The 20,115-nt window shown below is 41.8% G+C and overlaps 1 protein-coding gene across 1 annotated transcript; it reads left to right on the top strand.

Annotated features, from left to right (window-relative positions):
• The first annotated feature begins 698 nt into the window (after window positions 1–698).
• On the top strand, window positions 699–19,713 carry LRP2BP (LRP2 binding protein). The gene is made up of 6 exons (XM_069573276.1): window positions 699–804; window positions 1,527–1,639; window positions 6,038–6,151; window positions 18,212–18,354; window positions 18,435–18,540; window positions 19,486–19,713. The coding sequence occupies exons 1-6, from the start codon at window positions 699–701 to the stop codon at window positions 19,711–19,713; spliced, it is 810 nt and encodes a 269-aa protein (XP_069429377.1).
• Window positions 19,714–20,115: the final 402 nt, after the last annotated feature.

Here is a 20,115-nt window from a genome sequence, read left to right as displayed (position 1 = left end):
GGTGAGAGCATGCTGTAACAGTGGAATTCCATGGAGTAAACAAAAAAGCGTAGCAACAACTGAGTTTGCAGTCTCACTATCCTCAGCCTAGACCAACCTGGACTCCTTCATCCCACATGAGGTGGCCTCTACATTTTATATGAAGGCTCTGATTTTCCGTTCAACTGTGATCCACCTTATAACATGGAAACCCAATACAGATGGAAAGATAAAACTGAACAACACAGTTGAAATAAAGTGTATTCCCAGGTAAAATAGACAGGTGCCTTTATTTAAAATGGATTAGTTTGATGAGCTTCAGTTAATGGGAAGATACCGGTGCACAAGAACTGTACCTATGAGCAGTGTCACCAATTCCTACTAGTGGCAGCAGCTGTGGTGGGTGACAGGATTTGCTAGAGCATGTGATTTCACAGCCAGAGAGGACTTGCAGATAGCTCTGATCATTGACTTCATGTGGTAGGAACAGACATGGACAAGGGCTGTGCTGCTCGTAGCTGTGAAAGGTCCTATTTTCTTAAGAAGGAATGCTCATATACCAGAGCTATTAGTTTGGTGCCCTATCCCTCAGTGATGCGGGGAGGATGCTCTTTCTGTCAAGTGGAAATGGAATCTCTTGGTGCATTTTCCTGGAGGAAGATATTTCTACCATATTATTATTTTATTCTCTTTTACAGAATACCCACTGTGGAGACAGGATGAAGTTGACCAGTGAAAAGTTGCCCAAGAACCCCTCTTATACTTCCCTATCCCACTTCGCTGCTAAGAATGCAAAAATCTTCCAGTGGAGAAAGGAAAAGACTGGTACAAGTCCTGATAGTATTTTCACTTAAAGTTAATTACGTACACCAGAGCAAAAGAGACAGGAAATATGAGTCTTATTCCTGGCAAGGAAGTGGTTTACAGTCCTTACTAGCTTTTCTGTAAGGATTTGTGGAATTGCTACCCAGCTTATCTGGTAGCAGATCATCAATGAAGAAGTTTCATCATGAGATCCTGCTCCTGGTTTTACTCTCAGGACTTTAGAACACCCTTCTTGAAAAAAGAAGCCAGATGTCACTTCTGTTAGAGAGGACGGTACCATACTTTATTTGAAATAGGCATTTAAAGCTACCATTTCTTTTTCTATAGACCTAAAAAAAATTGGGGATGGTTAGCTCATTTAGTTAGAGTAGCTCTAATTAAGACTGAAATTAAGAATTTCACACAGAGGCCAGCTTTGTCTAAAGAATTCCACACAGACTACATTGCTAGAGCTCCTGCCTAGTAGGAAAGAGGGTTAGTTTGACAGCCCACCAATACACTTCTTAATTATATAAGGTACAATGTCTGGTATTGTGATAGCACTTTCTTTTTTCTAAGGTGGTGCTTTTTCCTTGAACTAAGGAGGTCAGTTTTAGGAATGAGAACTAGGAAGGAAACCAGTATAAACAGTGTCAGATGAATTCTATAAACTTTATTACTTTAAGAGAAAAAATTCACATTGTATGGGTAAAAATGGAATTCTTTACTTTTTTAAAAACCAGATCATTACAGCCATGCTAATTTGGTGGATAAGGCCTTGCAGCTTTTGAAGGAAAGGATAAGAAGAGGGGATACTATGGCATATTTTCTACGAGGTCAACTGTATTTTGAAGAGGTACCAGTTATTGTGGATTTGTTTTCATTTCATATAAAGCCATTGTTAGATCTTCATAGCAAAGTTTCCTATAGAGTTCCTTACCATTGTTAAGCTAGGGAAGCTCTGTCAAATTCCCTAGATTGTTTTTGTGGCTTTGAGCATGATATGTTGGTCCCAGCTTACAGAGCTATTCAACCTTTCTCCATAAGTCATTCTAATAAATGTCATTTATGGGAGTCATTTTGTTATGAAATCCATTTGCACATAATAAATAAAAAGTCTAATTTTTATATTTTGCTAAAATATTCAGTGTCATTTGTAAAATATTTTCTTATTATTAACAATTAAAAATCCTGATTCTTATCAGTTAATAGTACTTAAAGGTAGCTTTAAGTAAGTTTCTCTATGGATTAAGGAGAGAATTTCCCTCTTTATCCACATTATGGTGAGATTTACAAAGTAGGTCTAGGTACACCTGTGCAAGATAACACTCCAGCTTCAGCAAGATAGCTTCAATTGTTCATTGAACCCCAAGGGAAGATGCAAAAAGGGACCAGCTGTCCCCAGCCCCTCACTATCTCTTGAATGCTTGGGCACCCTTCACCTATATCCCACTTGCTAATCTTTTTATAGCTCCTTCCTTCATTCTGACAACAAATATTTGTTGAGGACTCATCATGTACCTGTCACTCTGAGGATCACGTAGCATAATGTTTAAGAAATGATTTTTCAGCTTTGAGCATGGGTTCAATTGCGGTTCTATTGCTTGTTAACTATACCCTTGGACACAAAGGCTTAACCTCTGAGTGCCTCAGTTTCCTCATCTCTAAAGGAAGGGTAATAATATGTGTGCCATAGAGCTATTATGAGGATATATTAATTGTAAAAATACTGACTAATAGGGCCTGCCACTTGATAAGTGCTTTATAAGTATTTGCTACTATTATGCGAGGTACTAACTATACAGTGGTGAGGGAATTAGAATGGTCCCCATTTTATGGAGCTTATAGTCAAGAGTAGGAAAACAAGTTAATATATGATTACAAATAAATTAAAAATACTATGAAAGCAATTAACTGGCTACTCTGATAGAGAATAACTTAGGGGTAGGGAAGAAAGACCTGTTGTTGAAACTGAAACTTAAGGAAACGGGCAATGCAAACAGCCACAGGAAAGTACATTCCAGGTAGAAGGGGAAACAAATGCAACATTTCTGAGATGAAGACTTTGGTGAACTCTACAATGTGAATAGAATACAAAGTCAAGTGGGCCTTCGGAAGCATCACTACGAACAAAGCTAGTGGAGGTGATGTAATTCCAGTTGAGCCATTTCAAATCCTAAAAGATGATGCTGTGAAAGTGCTGCACTCAATATGCCAGCAAATTTGGAAAACTCAGCAGTGACCACAGGACTGGAAAGGTGAGTTTTCATTTCAATCCCAAAGAAAGGCAATACCAAAGAATGCTCAAACTACTGCACAATTGTACTCATCTCACACATTAGCAAAGTGATGCTCAAAATTCTCCAAGCCAGGCTTCAATAGTACATGAACCGTGAACTTCCAGATGATCAAGCTGGATTTAGAAAAGGCAGAGGAATCAGAGATCAAATTGCCAACATCCGCTGGATCATGGAAAAAGCAAGAGAGTTCCAGAAAAACATCTACTATGGCTTTATTGACTATACCAAAGCCTTTGACTGTGTGGATCACAACAAACTGTGGAAAATTCTGAAAGAGATGGGAATACCAGACCACCTGACCTGCCTCTTGAGAAATCTGTATGCAGGTCAAAAAGCAATAGTTAGAGCTGTACATGGAACAACTGACTGGTTCCAAATAGGAAAAGGAGTACATTAAGGCTGTATATTGTCACCCTGTTTATTTAACTTATATGCAGAGTACATCATGAGAAATGCTGGGCTGGATGAAGCACAAGCTGAAATCAAGATTGCCGGGAGAAATATCAATAACTCAGATATGTAGATGACAGCACCCTTATGGCAGAAAGCAAAGAAGAACTAAAGAGCCTCTTGATGAAAGTGAAAGAGGGGAGTGAAAAAGTTGGCTTAAAGCTCAACGTTCAGAAAATTAAGATCATGGCATCCGGTCCCATCACTTCATGGCCAATAGATGGGAAACAATGGAAACAGTGACAGACTTTACTTTGGGGGTCTCCAAAATCACTGCAGATGGTGACTGCAGCCATAAAATTAAAAGATGCTTGCTCCTTGGAAGAAAACTTATGACCAACCTAGAGAGCATATTAAAAAGCAGAGACATTACTTTGCCAACAAAGGTCCATCTAGTCAAGGCTATGGTTTTTCCAGTGGACATGTATGGATGTGAGAGTTGGACTATAAAGAAAGCTGCTGCAGCTAAGTCACTTCAGTCGTGTCCAACTCTGTGCGATCCCATAGACAGCTGAATGTGGAAGAATTGATGCTTTTGAACTGTGGTGTTGGAGAAAACTCTTGAGAGTCCTTTGGACTGTAAGGAGATCCAACCAGTCCATGCTAAAGGAAATCAGTCCTGAATATTCACTAGAACGATTGATGCTGAAGCTGAAACTCCAATACTTTGCCAACAAGCTCCATCTTGTTATAGATATGGTTTTTCCAGTAGTCACATATGGATGTGAGAGTTGGACTATAAAGAAAGCTGAGCGCCAAAGAATTGATGCTTTTGAACTATGGTGTTGGAGAAGACTCTTGAGAGTCCCTCAGACTGCAAGGAGATCCAACCAGTCCATCATAAAGGAAATCAGTCCTGAATATTCATTAGAAGGATTGATGCTGAAGCTGAAACTCCAATACTTTGGCCACCTGATGTGAAGAACTAACTCACTGGAAAAGACCCTGATGCTAGGAAAGATTGAAGGTGGGAGGAGAAGGGGATGGTAGAGGATGAGATGGTTGGATGACATCACTGACTCAATGGACATGCATTTGAGCAAGCTCCAGGAGTGGGTGATAGACAGGGAGGCCTGGCATGCTGCAGTCCATGGGGTTGCAAAAAGTCGGACACGACTGAGTGACTGAACTGAAGGGCTCTAGACAAACTTTGTTTCAAAAGTAGTGAGAAGCTGTTGGAAGTGTTTTGAGACTGTGATGAATGGACTGGAAGGGACGCATAGAACCAAGACCAGTTTTAGAGAGAAATTATACTAGTTGGGGCAAGAGAGGATGGTGGTCTTGACCAGAGTGGTGGCAGTGGAACTGGGTCCTGGATTTATTTTGGAGATACAAGGAATGGTGGCATGGACTGAAAAATGGAGAAGTGGGTGAGTTTTGAGGAAACCATCAAGAGTTCAGTTTTTGGACATTTTATGTTTAAGATTCCCCATCGTCATCCAACTATAAGGTTTCAAAGTAGAAACTACATGTAATACTCTAGATCTCAAAAGAAAAGTCAGAAAGTAAATATATATCTGAGATTTTTCCAGCATGTATATGACATTTAAAATCACAAGAACTGTAAGGTCCTCTCTTCTCTTTCTCTGTATAGAGTATTCTGAGTTTTCCAGCCTTCATATCTTGGCCAAACATTAGCCAGAAAAGAGAATGGCTTTACAAGTCATTTACTTATTGTTAGCATTTTGGTGCAATTTTTATTAATTTTATCAATTTGTTGATTAATTACAGTTTAGGAAAAGAGAAATTCAGTAGTTTCTGTGTTTTCCAAAAGTTGTTTTTGTCAGGCCTTCTCATCCTAGTATTGACCTTTCAACTCAGAGACTCTTTTTCCATTGTTTCAAATGATTTATTCTTTAAGGCATTTTCCATGGAGGATTAAGATACAAGCTCCATGTTTGTTCCTTACACTTTAGCATATTTCTTATTATATCCTATGATGCTAAGGAGACTTAAATGAATGACTTGTGACATGGAGGTTTCTATAGGACATATGGGAGGAAGAATAATTTTTGAGAATCACACATTTGCTTTTCTGTGTCTTCTTTAGCTAGAAAATGGCAAAACTGGAAAAGCCATAGTAGAGTGGATATTTAATAATAATAGATGTCCTGATGCTTATCTTTTCTCAGATACTTTGGCCCCAACTCTGAAGTTTCTCAGATTCTGGGAGTGATGAGTGATATGGCAGGCTGGGATGAGTACCGAGCTAGGCTATCATTAGAGGGTAGTTCAGTAATAGCCAAGAATAAGAGTGAAAGTCAAAGAAAGCCTCTCCTAGGTTCCTCCTCATTACTTCCCTCAGTTACCATGCTTAGGTTTATTTTACTGATTTTTATAGTGTGTTGGTTGTTGTCAATGGCTCACTTGTAAATTCTATAATTTTCTTTCTGTCTTTTTTTGTTTTATTTGGTGCTGCTAGCTAGATTTAGGTGGGAACTAAGTATCTGTGATTACTTTAAGATAATAAAGAAAATAATTCAATATTTCCCGGGAGCTTACAGGGATGGTATGAAGAAGCATTAGAACAGTTTGAAGAAATCAAGGAAAAGGATCATCAGGCAACTTACCAGCTAGGAGTGATGTATTATGATGGCCTGGGGACAGCCACAGACTCTGTAAGTGATTGTTTTGTTCAGTGTTTAAGATCTCATGGTTTCTGGATTATTCGTAATATTTAAAATTATTTATATTTTAATAATACATATCTGTACTCATATTTCGGAGAAGGCAATGGCACCCCATTCCAATACTCTTGACGCAGGAGCCCAGTAGGCTACAGTCCATGGGGTCGCTAAGAGTCGGACATGACTGAGCGACTTCACTTTCACTTTTCACTTTCATGCATTAGAGAAGGAAATGGCAACCCACTCCAGTGTTCTTGCCTGGAGAATCCCAGGGACGGGGAAGCCTGATGGGCTGCCGTCTATGGGGTCGCACAGAGTCAGACACAACTGAAGCGACTTAGCAGCAGCAGCAGCAGTACTCATATTTAAATAATTATCTGTTCTTTCAGCATTTACATGAAAACAAAATTTCTTTTTGCCCCCTCCTTGCTACCATTAGCCATCAATAACATTTATGTTTTAAAATGTTTTCCTTTCTTCTTAAAGGTTACTTTAAAGCTACATGAACATGGAGAGAAGTTAGAAAATAAGCAAAATTAAGATCACTCCAAATTTTCCTATCAAATATGAAGTTATTATAGTTATTATTTTAGAGTATATTCTTTCATGTATTACCCTATGCAGAAAAAAATTATGTGTATACACACCTACATTTTTAAATATAAGGCCAAGTATACATACTGTATTGTAATCTTTTTTTTCCACCTGTGTTTTGAATGTCCTTCATTGTCAATAGATAATAGTCTACATTTTCATTTAAATACTTGTCTAATAATCTATTGTATATCAATAGTATTTTTAGGCCTCATATTTTTGTCATGCTCAAAGATGAAAGAATAAGTTAAATTATGAGATTTGGAGATCAGTAATACAATTTTCTCTATGCTTTATGGTTTTCATTTTTAAATTCTTTCCCCTTTTTTTGCCTCATCTTAAAAAGAAATTTCGTATGAAATTTATTTTTAAAATTTTCAAAGATACTTAGAATTTAATTTCCCTGTATTCACTTGCGAAGTGTCCTGTCTATACAGGTCTATTACAAATTCTAAAATGTGAAAGTACATCAGGCTTTCAAATTTTGGCTTTACGACTGGTTTCAAATCTTGGTTTCGCCACCTATTAGCACTACAATCTTGGGAAACTTATTTCTAGCTTTCAGTTCAGTTCAGTCGCTCAGTTGTGTCAGAGTCTTTGCGACCCCATGAATCACAGCACACCAGGCCTCCCTGTCCATCACCAACTCCCGGAGTTCACTCAGATTCACGTCCATCGAGTCAGTGATGCCATCCAGCCATCTCATCCTCGGTCGTCCCCTTCTTCTCCTGCCCCCAATCCCTCCCAGCGTCAGAGTCTTTTCCAATGAGTCAACTCTTCGCATGAGGTGGCCAAAGTACTGGAGTTTCAGCTTTAGCATCATTCCTTCCAAAGAAATCTCAGGCTGATCTCCTTCAGAATGGACTGGTTGGATCTCCTTGCAGTCCAAGGGACTCTCAAGAGTCTTTTCCAACACTACAGTTCAGAAGCATCAATTCTTCGGTGCTCAGCCTTCTTTACAGTCCAACTCTCACATCCATACATGACTACTGGAAAAACCATAGCCTTGACTAGATGGACCTTTGTTGGCAAAGTAATGTCTCTGCTTTTGAATATGCTATCTAGGTTGGTCATAACTTTTCTTCCAAGGAGTAAGCATCTTTTAATTTCATGGCTGCAGTCACCATCTGCAGTGATTTTAGAGCCCCCAAAAATAAAGTCTGACACTGTTTCCACTGTTTCCCCATCTATTTCCCATGGAGTGATGGGACCGGATGCCATGATCTTAATTTTCTGAATGTTGAGCTTGAAGCCAACTTTTCTAGCTTTAGTGTCCTTATTTGTAAAATGAAGATAAATAACCTCAGAGATACATCTGTCATTTTCCCCTAGCCTTTGGTCATGGCCAGCCTTGATGATTGAGTACAACCCAATCAGCTACAAAGAGTAACTAAGTCCAGACATGGTCTCAGAACTTTTATCAGTACAAAGCTTTAAGGATACATTACCAGGTTAATCCATTGGAGGCAGCATAAAAATTAAAACTCATTAACCTAACTCACATAGTTGTTAATGAGATTGGATGACAACACATAAAAATAACTAACACAAGGCACATGGAGTAAGTGTCCAAGAAGCATTTTCCTCCCTGACTTTATCTTGTATAAAGCTAATAATGAGGACCATACTCCAATTCCTGAAATTCTTCATTTTTCCATATTTATAATCATTGTACCCTATGATGAAATGAATGGTAAAAATAAATATTTGCATTAATTGTAAGATACTCATTGTAACCTATGTATAGTTTAATTTTTGAAAGTTTAGTAACCTACATTATCCATTACTACATTGCCTGCATTTACTCCAAATTTAATACAGCTGACCACACCCTCCTTGCAACACCCTCCCCCCTTAGCATCTGAGATATCTTTAGTTCATCTGATACTCCCTCATACTTCGCACACATCATTCTACCATTGTTTGTATATCTGAAATACAGTTTTTTCTGTTTGCCTCTTCACAGCCGCTCCTCAGACCCTTGTGCTAGCTGCTTCTCTCCCATCTAATGTTGAAATATGTCAGAACCTTGGCCTCAGCCCTTCCTGCCTCCTTCTCCTTTCACTCTCTCCTTGAGTAGGCTCATCCAGTCCCATGGCTGACACTTTTAAAAGTGATCTGATCATTGTCTTCATACCAGAAACTAATTCTGAGATCCACATAGCCAGCTGTCTGCCTCTCCCTAAATGATGAATCAGATTTGAATCTATGAATCAAATTCATAGATTTGGTGTTACTTTCCATTCTTTCTGTTTTCTCAGTGAAATAAAAGTGAGGCCATGTGTTTGCTTTAGCAGCATGTATGCAGAGCCTGTGCAAAGATGACACACAAACTCATGAACTGTTCCATACTTTTTATAAAAAAAATATTTTAAAAATCGAAGCCATGAGCTGAGGCTGAGGAGTGGGAGCAGGGAGAGCAGAAGTTTGAAGAGAAAGAAGGTTTGAAATAGTATCCCCTCTTCAAGATAAGTGGGAGAGACTATTGTTGAAACAAATTGATAGTATTACTTGTGAGGGCTGAGAGCTTGCTCTAAAATTTGTAGTCATAAATTTTAAGAAGGACCTGTTAGTATGGTTATTTTTTTTCCAGCCATGTTCAATGGTTTAAGTACAGCAGAGTAGGGAGAAATAGGGTATGTGCCTCATGAGTGAGTGTCATGGAGGGAAAGAGGGACAAAGGAATGAGGACAGTGACAGATATAGAATAAGCTGGTAATGTGGGAAGAACATGAAGGTGTGGAAAGATAAGGAAAATGGGTAGATTCAGTGGGTTGGGATATGGCAACTCCACAAAGTAGAGTGGAGTTGGAGACAAGAGGAGCAAAAAGGAAGATGGCTTCTGTAAGTCTCTTCAGTTAACCCCAAGGTAAAGGAACAAAGAGCAAATTCTTTTAATTTTTATCACTTTATAAATTTACTGAGTTGTTCTTGAGACTAATTTGGCCCAGAGTCTGGTTGAAGCAAATGTGCTTTGTGTGGTAGACCTGAAATGTCTTGAAATTTACATTATAAATCCCCAAATACAAAATAGTTATGTTTACTTTAATCATATATCTTTGGAAAGAAATTGAGAGGAAAAAATAAATACACACAAGTGACCCAGATAATCACGATGGTGTGATCACTCATCTAGAGCCAGACATCCTGGAATGTGAAGTCAAGTGGGCCTTAGAAAGCATCACTATGAACAAAGCTAGTAGAGGTGATGGCATTCTAGTTGAGCTATTTCAAATCCTGAAAGATGATGCTGTGAAAGTGCTGCACTCAACATGCCAGCAAATTTGGAAAACTCAGCAGTGGCCATAGGACTGGAAAAGGTCAGTTTTCATTCCAATCCCAAAGAAAGGCAATGCAAAAGAATGCTCAAACTACTGCACAATTGCACTCATCTCACATGCTAGTAAAGTAATGCTCAAAATTCTCCAAGCCAGGCTTCAGCAATACGTGAACCGTGAACTTCCTGATGTTCAAGCTGTTTTTAGAAAAGGCAGAGGAACCAGAGATCAAATTGCCAACATCTGCTGGATCATGGAAAAAGCAAGAGAGTTCCAGAAAAACATCTATTTCTGCTTTATTGACTATGCCAAAGCCTTTGACTGTGTAGATCACAATAAACTGTGGAAAATTCTGAGAGAGATGGGAATACCTAACCACCTGACCTGCCTCTTGAGAAATCTGTATGCAGGTCAGGAAGCAACAGTTAGAACTGGACATGGAACAACAGACTGGTAACAAATAGGAAAAGGAGTACGTCAAGGCTGTATATTGTCACCCTGCTTATTTAACTTATATGCAGAGTACATCATGAGAAACGCTGGACTGGAGGAAACACAAGCTGGAATCAAGATTGCTGGGAGAAATCTCAATAACCTCAGATATGCAGATGACACCACCATAATGGCAGAAAGTGAAGAGGAACTGAAAAGCCTCTTGATGAAAGTGAAAGAGGGGAGTGAAAAAGTTGACTTAAAGCTCAACATTCAGAAAATTAAGATCATGGCATCTGGTCCCATCACTTCATGGGAAACAGATGGAGAACAGTGGAAACAGTGTCAGACTTTATTTCTTTGGGCTCCAAAATCACTGCAGATGGTGATTGCAGCCATGAAATTAAAAGACGCTTACTCCTTGGAAGAAAAGTCATGACCAACCTAGATAGCATATTCAAAAGCAGAGACATTACTTTGCCGACTAAGGTCCGTCTAGTCAAGGCTGTGGTTTTTCCAGTAGTCATGTATGGATGTGAGAGTTGGACTGTGAAGAAGGCTGAGCACCGAAGAATTGATGCTTTTGAACTGTGGTGTTGGAGAAGACTCTTGAGAGTCCCTTGGACTGCAAGGAGATCCAACCAGTCCATTCTGAAGGAGATCAGCCCTGGGATTTCTTTGGAAGGAATGATGCTAAAGCTGAAACTCCAGTACTTTGGCCACCTCATGCGAAGAGTTGACTCACTGGAAAAGACTCTGATGCTGGGAGGGATTGGGGGCAGGAGGAGAAGGGGACTACCTAGGATGAGATGGCTGGATGGCATCACTGACTCGATGGATGTGAATCTGAGTGAACTCCGGGAGTTGGTGATAGACAGGAAGGCCTGGTGTGCTGCGATTCATGGGGTTGTAAAGAGTCGGACACGACTGAGTGACTGAACTGAACTGAACTGATGTATAGATGTGGCTGTTTATCTTTTATATTTGTACATATTTACCATTTCTGGGGCTCTTCAGTCCTTCCTATCAAGGTGGGTTCCCATTTGGCACTGTATTCCATTTCTTTTCCACCTGAAAAACTTCCTTTAAAGAGCATTTTTTGTATAATGTGCAGGTGATGAGTTATCTCCAATTGTGAGTACCTGAAAATGTCTTCAATCTACCTTCATTTCTAATGAATTGTTTTGGTGTTGAGGTCTTTCTTACTCCACTTTAAAAATGCCATTCTAAAATCTCCTGGTTTCTCATGAGAAGTCAGTCTGTTTGTGTGTTGGTATTGTGTGTTAGTCACTCAGTCGTGTCCGATTGTTTGTGACTCCATGTACTATAGCCCCTCAGGCTCCTCTGTCCATGGAGTTCTCCAGGCAAGAATACTGGAGTGGGTTGTCCTTCCCTTCTCTAGGGGATCTTCCCAACCCAGGGATCAAACCCCTGTCTCCTGCATTGCAGGCAGATACCTTACCATCTGAACCACCAGGGAAGCTCTGTATTATGTTTCCTGTATGTAATGTGGCCTTTTTCTCTGGCTGCTTGCAAGGTGTCTGTAGCTTTCAGCAGTTTGACTATGATGTGTGCCTCGGAGAGGGTTTTTGTGTATCCTCTCTGGGGTTTACTGAATTTCAAGGATCGCTTTCAGTTGCAGTTTTCAAGAGTTATTCCTTTTCCAGTTTATGTTTGCTTTGGTAAACTTCCTAGTGCCTTTAATAAGTGGTTCTATATGTTGGTCCCAGTTTAATCACTGCCATCTGTGGGAGGATTTGCACAAACCTGTCACTCCAGTCTAGTTGTACCCTAAGTTCTCTCTTACTAACAAGCTGGGGAGGGGAATAGTAGACATCTACTTCACACACTCACAGAAATAGATCCATGTGATCTGGGACTCAGTAAAACACTTCATTTTCTCATCTTTTACTGTGGTGTTTAGCCAAGAACAGCATTTTGAGAGAGCAGTGAGGGGTAAAAGTTAGAATGAAGTGTACACAACTGTACATGAGTGTTAAATATAATTTTTTTCTTTGGAGTGACTTTTGAAGGTTTTGAAACTGAGGATTAAGTCCATTTCACCTGCCTTCATTTGTCAAGGTTGTTTTAAAGCTAACATGCCCTCCAGGCAGCATGAGCATAAACCATCAACCATTACCCAAATGGTTGTCTAGAAACTGGGAGTCAGCTGCATCTAGTTTGAGCAGCTGGTTGAGACTGGATCGGGCCCCCCACCCTCCAGCTAGGCATCCACAGGTGTCCATTGCTTGGTGATCTTTTAAATGTGCCGAAGCCTGTAGCTTAGTTACACCTGCACCGAGCGAAAATTATCCATCAGTCACCGCACCTTTCCCATACCCTCCACGCTCCCCACACCTCCAACTGCCATGCTGTGTTATTCATTATCCTGTGACTACCTGGAGCCACTTGCCTTGGGAAGCTGGTTTGAGGTTTGTTCTTCCTGTCTTCTGGTTTGACTGCCTTGCAAATAAACCCTCTTTTTGCTGCAGACCTTTGTGTCTCAGCGTTTGGCTTACAGTGTGTCTGGCAAGACAAATCTAGCTTGGTAACAGATGTGGTGAGCCAGCCAAGAGGTAAGTAAAAATAAACCTTTCACCTGTGGCTCGTTAGCCCCTTGCAGGCGCTGAGGACCTGGGGACGAGCAGACCCTATGGCCCTTGCTCCCCATCCCCGCATCCTCTGCCTGCCTTTAGTGTGGAGAAAAACTTCCGTCAAAGAATGAATTCAGAGAAATGAAAATGTTGAAGCAAAGGAAAACAAGACCAAATTACACTACTTCAGTCATTAAACGAAGCCAGGGCCCTTCAGTTCCTCCTCAAGGGCTACAGGTAATATTCTAAACCACAGCCTTTGAGCTGTTTCGTAGCCACTGAAACTGCCACCAGGTGGAAGAAGTTAAATACATGATGACCAGACTAGCCATGAGAACTGGCCCCAAAGAAATGGGAACAAACAAACCCTGGAACTGAAGATTAAGTGTACTTAAAACAATCAAGATGACACTGACCATACCACTTCATGACCAATTTCAAGATGACTGTCAGAACTGACGGTGCTATTCTGCATGCGGCCCCCTCTCCAACTATAAAAGTTCTTGCCTGCTGATTGTCAGTGAGGAGTTGGCTTTCAGACTTGAGTCCACCGTTCTCTCCCACTGCTGGCCTCCAGAATAAAAAAAAACTTTCCTTTCCACCAGACTTTTCTGTCAAGTATTGGCTTCTGAGCAGTGAGCAGTCAGACCTGATTTTCAGTAACATATTTTGGAGGTTTTGGGCTTTGGAAGATTTCTTTGGGTGAGTAACTTCGTTAAAGAAACATAACTATGCCTAGATTGTCTTTGCAACCCTGAATGGATCATGGACCAGAGGCCCACTTGGAGGGACTTTGGCAGACAGTACAGACAGTTACAGGCCTCTGTATCTGGGTCACAGGCCCAGGGCCATAGTTTTGTTTTAGTCTTGCTTGTCCATGTGTGTCTGACTGTCTAAATGTTAGGAATTGGCTACTGGGGATTGAGCTGAGGTGTCCAAACAAGCCTTGAAAATGCCTTTTTTTTTTTTTTCCAGGAGCTAGACTGTCAGATGGGGAAAAAGCATAACTTTATATATATGCCTGAATGTCCCATTCCCCATCTGAGAGATTTACTAAATACCAGAGTTACCTTTGCACCTGGGCAAATGAGCATTAAAGTGCCACCAGAGCAGGCTTGCAAATTGCAGGCTGTACCCCAAAGAGAAGAGCCTGCAGCTATTCCAGGAGAGATTGCAAAGAAGAGTCCAGAGGCCTGGGTGGACAAGAGATCAGCAAGAGCAGAGAGCTAGGCCTATATAAGTTAGGGCATCACCTGAAGTCAGCTTGTACAAGATTTAAGAGCAGTCAGATTGTAAAAGAGGCTCATGGGGCAGTCCCTAAGCCCTGCACTGCCACTGATCTGTCCGCAAAGTGTGGGTCTACTGCATGAGAGGTGACAGATGATTTTTCTTGCACGTCCTTGTTTTAAATCCTAAGAGTTGTTTGCTTTCAAGTGGGAAGATCTGATACTAAGGTAAACAACAGTACTGCCAGACAGTACTTCCTCAAGGATTTAAAACTTCAGCGATCATATTTGGAGAAATCGTGGCAAAAGATTAAGGGACCCTCAACTAAATGAGGGAGGTAGGATGGTATTCAGATTACCAGTAAGACAAAGGACACTTGAGACCAGAATATGATTTTTATTTCTTTATTTTTTTGGCTATGCTGGGTCTTTGTTGCTGGCGGTGAGCAGGGGCTCCTCTTCGTTGTAGTGCTTGAGCTTCTCATTGCGGTGGCTTCTCCCATTGCTGGGCATGGGCTCTAGGCGTGCGGCCTTCAGTAGTTGCAGCTCCCAGGCTCTAGAGCACAGGCTCAATAGCTGTTGGCACATGGGCTTAGTTGCTCCGAGACCAGGGACCCAACCTGTGTGCTCTACACTGGCAAGCAGGTTCCTATCCATTGTACCACCAGCGAAGTTGCCAGAACATGATTTTGATTTCAGCCTTTTTGGTTGAACGAGGCTATCAGGTATCCAAGAAAAAGCAGAGTTCTCAGCCCTCTGGTAAATATTTGGATTTTGATATTTGTCTCATAAGGACAGAGACTTGCCCTCTGACAGAAGGGGAGCTCTAGGCAGAGCTTCAGCCCCCACCAAGAGACTGCTGCAGGAATCTCTGGGAGTGGCCGGCTTCTGCATATTTGGGTCCTCAGCTTTGGATGCACAGCAAAACCCCTTTCAGAAGTTCTTAAAGGAGGAGATAATGAACCTCTAGACTGAAGTTGTGGCGAATAAACATTGTGAAGCCCAGCTCCATCTTCAACAACCGGGACCTTATGAGGAACTGGCCAGGAGAGGGAAACCACGCTGCAGCAGGAATATCAACCCCAGCCGCTCCCAGGGGGCCAGTGAACCCCCAACAGATCTTAAGTTTCTCTTGAGGAACTTAAGAGGAAAGAAAGGTGAATGGGGTTGCTGTGGTGGTGGGCTTGAGAAAGTAAAATTCAGAGAGCAATTTAAATAACTCATTAGTTATCGGATTGTTTTTTGTTCCGCTTTCTCTTTGTTTATAACCTCCCAGGCTCGGAAGGATAGTTCAGTGATCAGAATTTTTCAGTCTTTGGCAAAAGTAGGTAATTTCTCTACCTTTTGGCTGTCATCCAAAACCTTCTGTATTTGATCATGTTGACCCCTTAGTTGTGTCTGTCATTAATTGTTGACCATCCCTAACTTCACTGTGACTTAGGTGTGACTGTTGAATTAGGCTAATCAGTAAATTTCCTATCCTTTGTATTTTCTTGACTAAGTGAAAATTTGGTCTTCTCCTCTTGTCCTCAGAATAAAAAAACAAAACCAAACCTTTGGCATCTCCCCTTGCCAAGGTTCTGTTTGGTGAGGATATTTCAGAAACCACACTTTACTTTCCCAGCCTGTGTCCCTTCCATATTATCTGAGTGTTTCCGTCAACTGATAATGATCAAGACACTCCAATAGGTAAAAAGTATTATTAGACAGAGATCCCTGGCTCGCTGTGTCCCAGTTAAAATCCCCAAGGATGAGAGTCTTAAGTTTTAACATGTCTGGTATTCTGTGTGCCCTCAGAGGGTACATAGTTGTCCCCACTCCCAACTTGCTACATATTTATCTACAATTTTTATTACCAGTGTTGGGCCTGTGAATACCCTGACAGCTGGTGCATAAGTGATATTTGTTTGGGATCACAATGTTAACTTGAGGGACTTGCCTGGTGATTCAGTTGAGATTTCACCTCCGAGTGTTGGGAGTGTGGGTCTGATTCCCGGTTGGGGAGCTAAGACCCCACATGCCTCCCAGCCCAAAAGCCAAAGCATAAAACGGAAGCAATGTCATGACAAATTCAATAAAGACTTTAAAAATCATCCACATTAAAAAAGATGTTCACTTGAAACCAGGAACATATTCTCAAATAAGTGCTTAAGAGACTGATTCAGGCCCATGTTAGGCCTTTTCAGCAGGAATTAGCCAGAGCTGTCCTTGCCCCTTTTCCTCAAGAGTGAGAAACGGTCAAAAGGTAAGGCGGGGACTGAAACCACGTTCAAATCCATTTCGATTGCCTTCACTAATCCAGGTGCTTTGAAGACTGGTATGTCTCCCAGGCAGCATGTAGCCTAAACAAGATGCTTGCCCGAGCTCCTTTTAGGAACCTGGAGTCAGGTATGTCTCCTTCGAGCTGAGCTGGTTCAGACGGGATGGAACCATTGGCCCTTCATCTGGGCATGCCCAAGTATCCATTGCTTGGTGACCTTTTGAACATGCGGAGCCCTATAGCTTAGGTACACTTGCACAGAACAAAGACTCCCACACCTTTTTCCAGTCACTTTTCCCCATGCGCCCCAGGCCTCCAGTGGCTGCTTTCTTCATCCCATAAATACTCAAAACCTCTTGTATGCAGGAATCTGAGATTTGTTCTCCCATCTACTTGGCTGCCTTGTAAACCCTCCTTGCTGCAAACCTTGGTGTCTCAGTGTTTTGGCTTGCTGGGCATTGGGCAAGAGGAACCTGGTTTGGTAAACAGTTAGTGTCTGGGTTTTTGGAGGCAGGGCAAGCCTTTTATTAGCAGTTAGGATGGGAAACAGTGTCAAAGACTTTATTTTGGGGGGCTCCAAAATCACTGCAGATGGTGATTGCAGCCATGAAATTAAAAGACACTCCTTGGAAGGAAAGTTATGACCAACCTAGATAGCATATTCAAAAGCAGACATTACTTTGCCAACAAAGGTCCATCTAGTCAAGGCTATGGTTCTTCCAGTAGTCATGTATGGATGTGAGAGTTGGACTGTGAAGAAGGCTGAGTGCCAAAGAATTGATGCTTTTGAAATGTGGTGTTGGAGAAGACTCTTGAGAGTTCCTTGGACTGCAAGGAGATCCAACCAGTCCATTCTGAAGGAGATCAGTCCTGGGTGTTCTTTGGAAGGAATGATGCTAAAGCTGAAACTCCAGTACTCTGGCCATCTCGTGCGAGGAGTTGACTCATTGGAAAAGACTCTGATGCTGGGAGGGATTTAGGGGCAGGAAGAGAAGGGGGATGATAGAGGATGAGATGGCTGGATGGCATCACCGACTTGATGGATGTGAGTTTGAGTGAACTCTGGGAGTTGGTGATGGACAGGGAAGCCTGGCGTGCTGCAATTCATGGGGTTGCAAAGAGTCACATGAGTGAGTGACTGAGCTGAACTGAGGATGTCGTCTGTGTTTTGTAACTACACAGACATATATGAAGATGAGTGTAGTAGATATAAATTTATCACTGAGCACGGCTAGGGAAAGCGTGCTTAAAGAAGACAGGGTTTAGGGCTCACATGCATCCTGTAAGGGTTAAAAATTTGAAAGTGTCTGGTTATTCTTACACTTTGACAAGTTCTAAGAACTGTGCTGATTCAAAATAAGGACCATGAGAAGAGACAAAGGCACTCATTGAGACGTGATGCAATTGTGGAAGCTGTAATATGGGAGGAATGCCTTACATCCCAGAGCTCCTAGGAACGCTGACTTGGGAGATGGACTTTTATTTTACTTCTAGTTCTGCAAACTCCAGGACAACCATACTGTTAGGTACAGACTCGAGACTCTGCATCATGTCAGAGCGGGAACGCTTCATGGCATTGTCAGAAAACTTAGTTTTGGTAAAACTAAACTGGAATTTGGGTAAAACTAAACTGAGACTTTCTGTCTTGTTCTTTTCCTTTGTGGAAGGAAAAAGGAGTGGAGTATATGAAGAAAATTGTTGATTCTCCATGCCCCAAAGCAAGACACTTAAAATTTGCAGCAGCTTACAACCTTGGAAGAGCTTATTATGAAGGAAAAGGTGTTAAACGATCGGACAAGGAAGCTGAAAGGTAATCTGGCCTAAGAACAAGATTTTGTTTCAATCAAATGTTCTAAACAAAGAATAACTCACCTTCTCCTTCTCTTCTAGACTGTGGCTTTTTGCTGCAGACAATGGAAACCCAAAAGCTAGTGTGAAGGCTCAGAGTATCCTAGGATTGTATTACTCAACAAAGGAGCCCAGAGAGCTGGAGAAGGTAACAGCGGTGCATTTGATAAACTGTAGTATCATGTGTAGATTAATATTTGGTTCACTATTCCTTCTGTGAATGGAGGATGGTGAGGAATAAGTACGTAGTCCTGTATAGCTCATAATTCTTTAAAATGTAAAGGAAACTTACATATTAGGATCTCCAAGCTCATCTTGCCCTTTCTTCAACCACGAATGCTGCCTCCTTCTACCAAAGGAGACCACAGATATGAGCACTTTGTGTGCTGAGGGAAACACACCTACAATATACTCTACCATAAAAGGTTAAGAGGAGGGTGAGTTAGTACAGTCTCTTAATCATCAGTGATGGGAGCTGTTGCCAAGAAATCTTACAGGGAGGAGGAAATGAGGCGTTCAAGGCAAGCTTGTAGGAGGCACGTAACCACCACCACCCGCTCCCTGGGCCTCCCCCCACCGCCACCCCCCCCACCCCTCCCACCCCCACCCCTACCCCCCACCCCCCACCCCCCCCCCCCACCGCCAGATCCTTGGCAGATAGCTGAACAGCTACCTGGAAATCCCTGTGAACTCAGACTCACAGGGCAGATGTGCCACGTGCAGGTTTGTGTCCTTGGTTGTTTTTGGTCCTGACAGAGCTCCAGGTGGGCCTGAGAGATGGCCGCCATCTAACGTCATCAGCTGGTCTCCTTGCTGCGCCGCTTCACAAAGCCTTTCAGACACTTGGCTCCTGTTTCCCACCTTCTCTGTGCTTCCTCTGGAAAACTTGAAAATCCCGAAACCTGAATAGCTGAGCTCAAGCCAGTGACCTGGCCTGCGCTGTGGGGAGAGAAAAGGGGAGCCTCCCTCAGCACCCTCTCTGAGGCCTGTGAAACTGGTGCCAGCCTGATCTGTGTTCAAGAGGCTGGAGCTGTGTCCTAGAGATGAATTAAATTCCACCTGGTGAATACTATGGAATTGTGCTTTTTCTTAGGCATTTTATTGGCATTCAGAAGCTTGTGGCAATGGAAACCTGGAGTCCCAGGGTGCCCTGGGGCTCATGTACTTCTATGGACAAGGTATTCGCCAGGATACTGAGGCCGCCCTGCACTGCCTGAGGGAAGCAGCGGAGCGTGGCAACGTCTATGCTCAAGGGAATCTCGTGGAATATTACTATAAGATGAAGTTCTTTACAAAGTGTGTTGCGTTTTCCAAAAGGTGAGTAAGCTGGATAAAAGTATTTACAAAACTTACTAGATGTTCTGTGCCTGGTCTGTTTAATAGAACCCACTGCAGTATTGGAAATGATGGCTACTGGCACTTGCAAAGTGGCCAGTGCAACTGAGGACTTAACCTGTAACTTTCATTGGATTTTAATTTAAACAGACACACATAGCCCATGGCTACCGTATCAGATAGTGATTGATGAAACATCTGTGCCATCAGTCTGCATGATTTCAGTGCTCTTTGCTTTATATGCTGGCTAAGTGATCTTAAGCAAATCTTACTTCTGAGGGCACCAGTTGTTCTTTTGCAATCTTGCAGAAGTATTTTCTTCTTGATTCAAAATAATAGTGAATATAAAGCATGTAACATAGCTTGGCACATGAGAATTTTTTTCTTC

Source organism: Ovis canadensis, chromosome 26 (assembly GCF_042477335.2).
Source record: "Ovis canadensis isolate MfBH-ARS-UI-01 breed Bighorn chromosome 26, ARS-UI_OviCan_v2, whole genome shotgun sequence".
NCBI lineage: Eukaryota > Metazoa > Chordata > Mammalia > Artiodactyla > Bovidae > Ovis > Ovis canadensis.
This window is presented reverse-complemented; position numbering and strand designations above follow the sequence as displayed.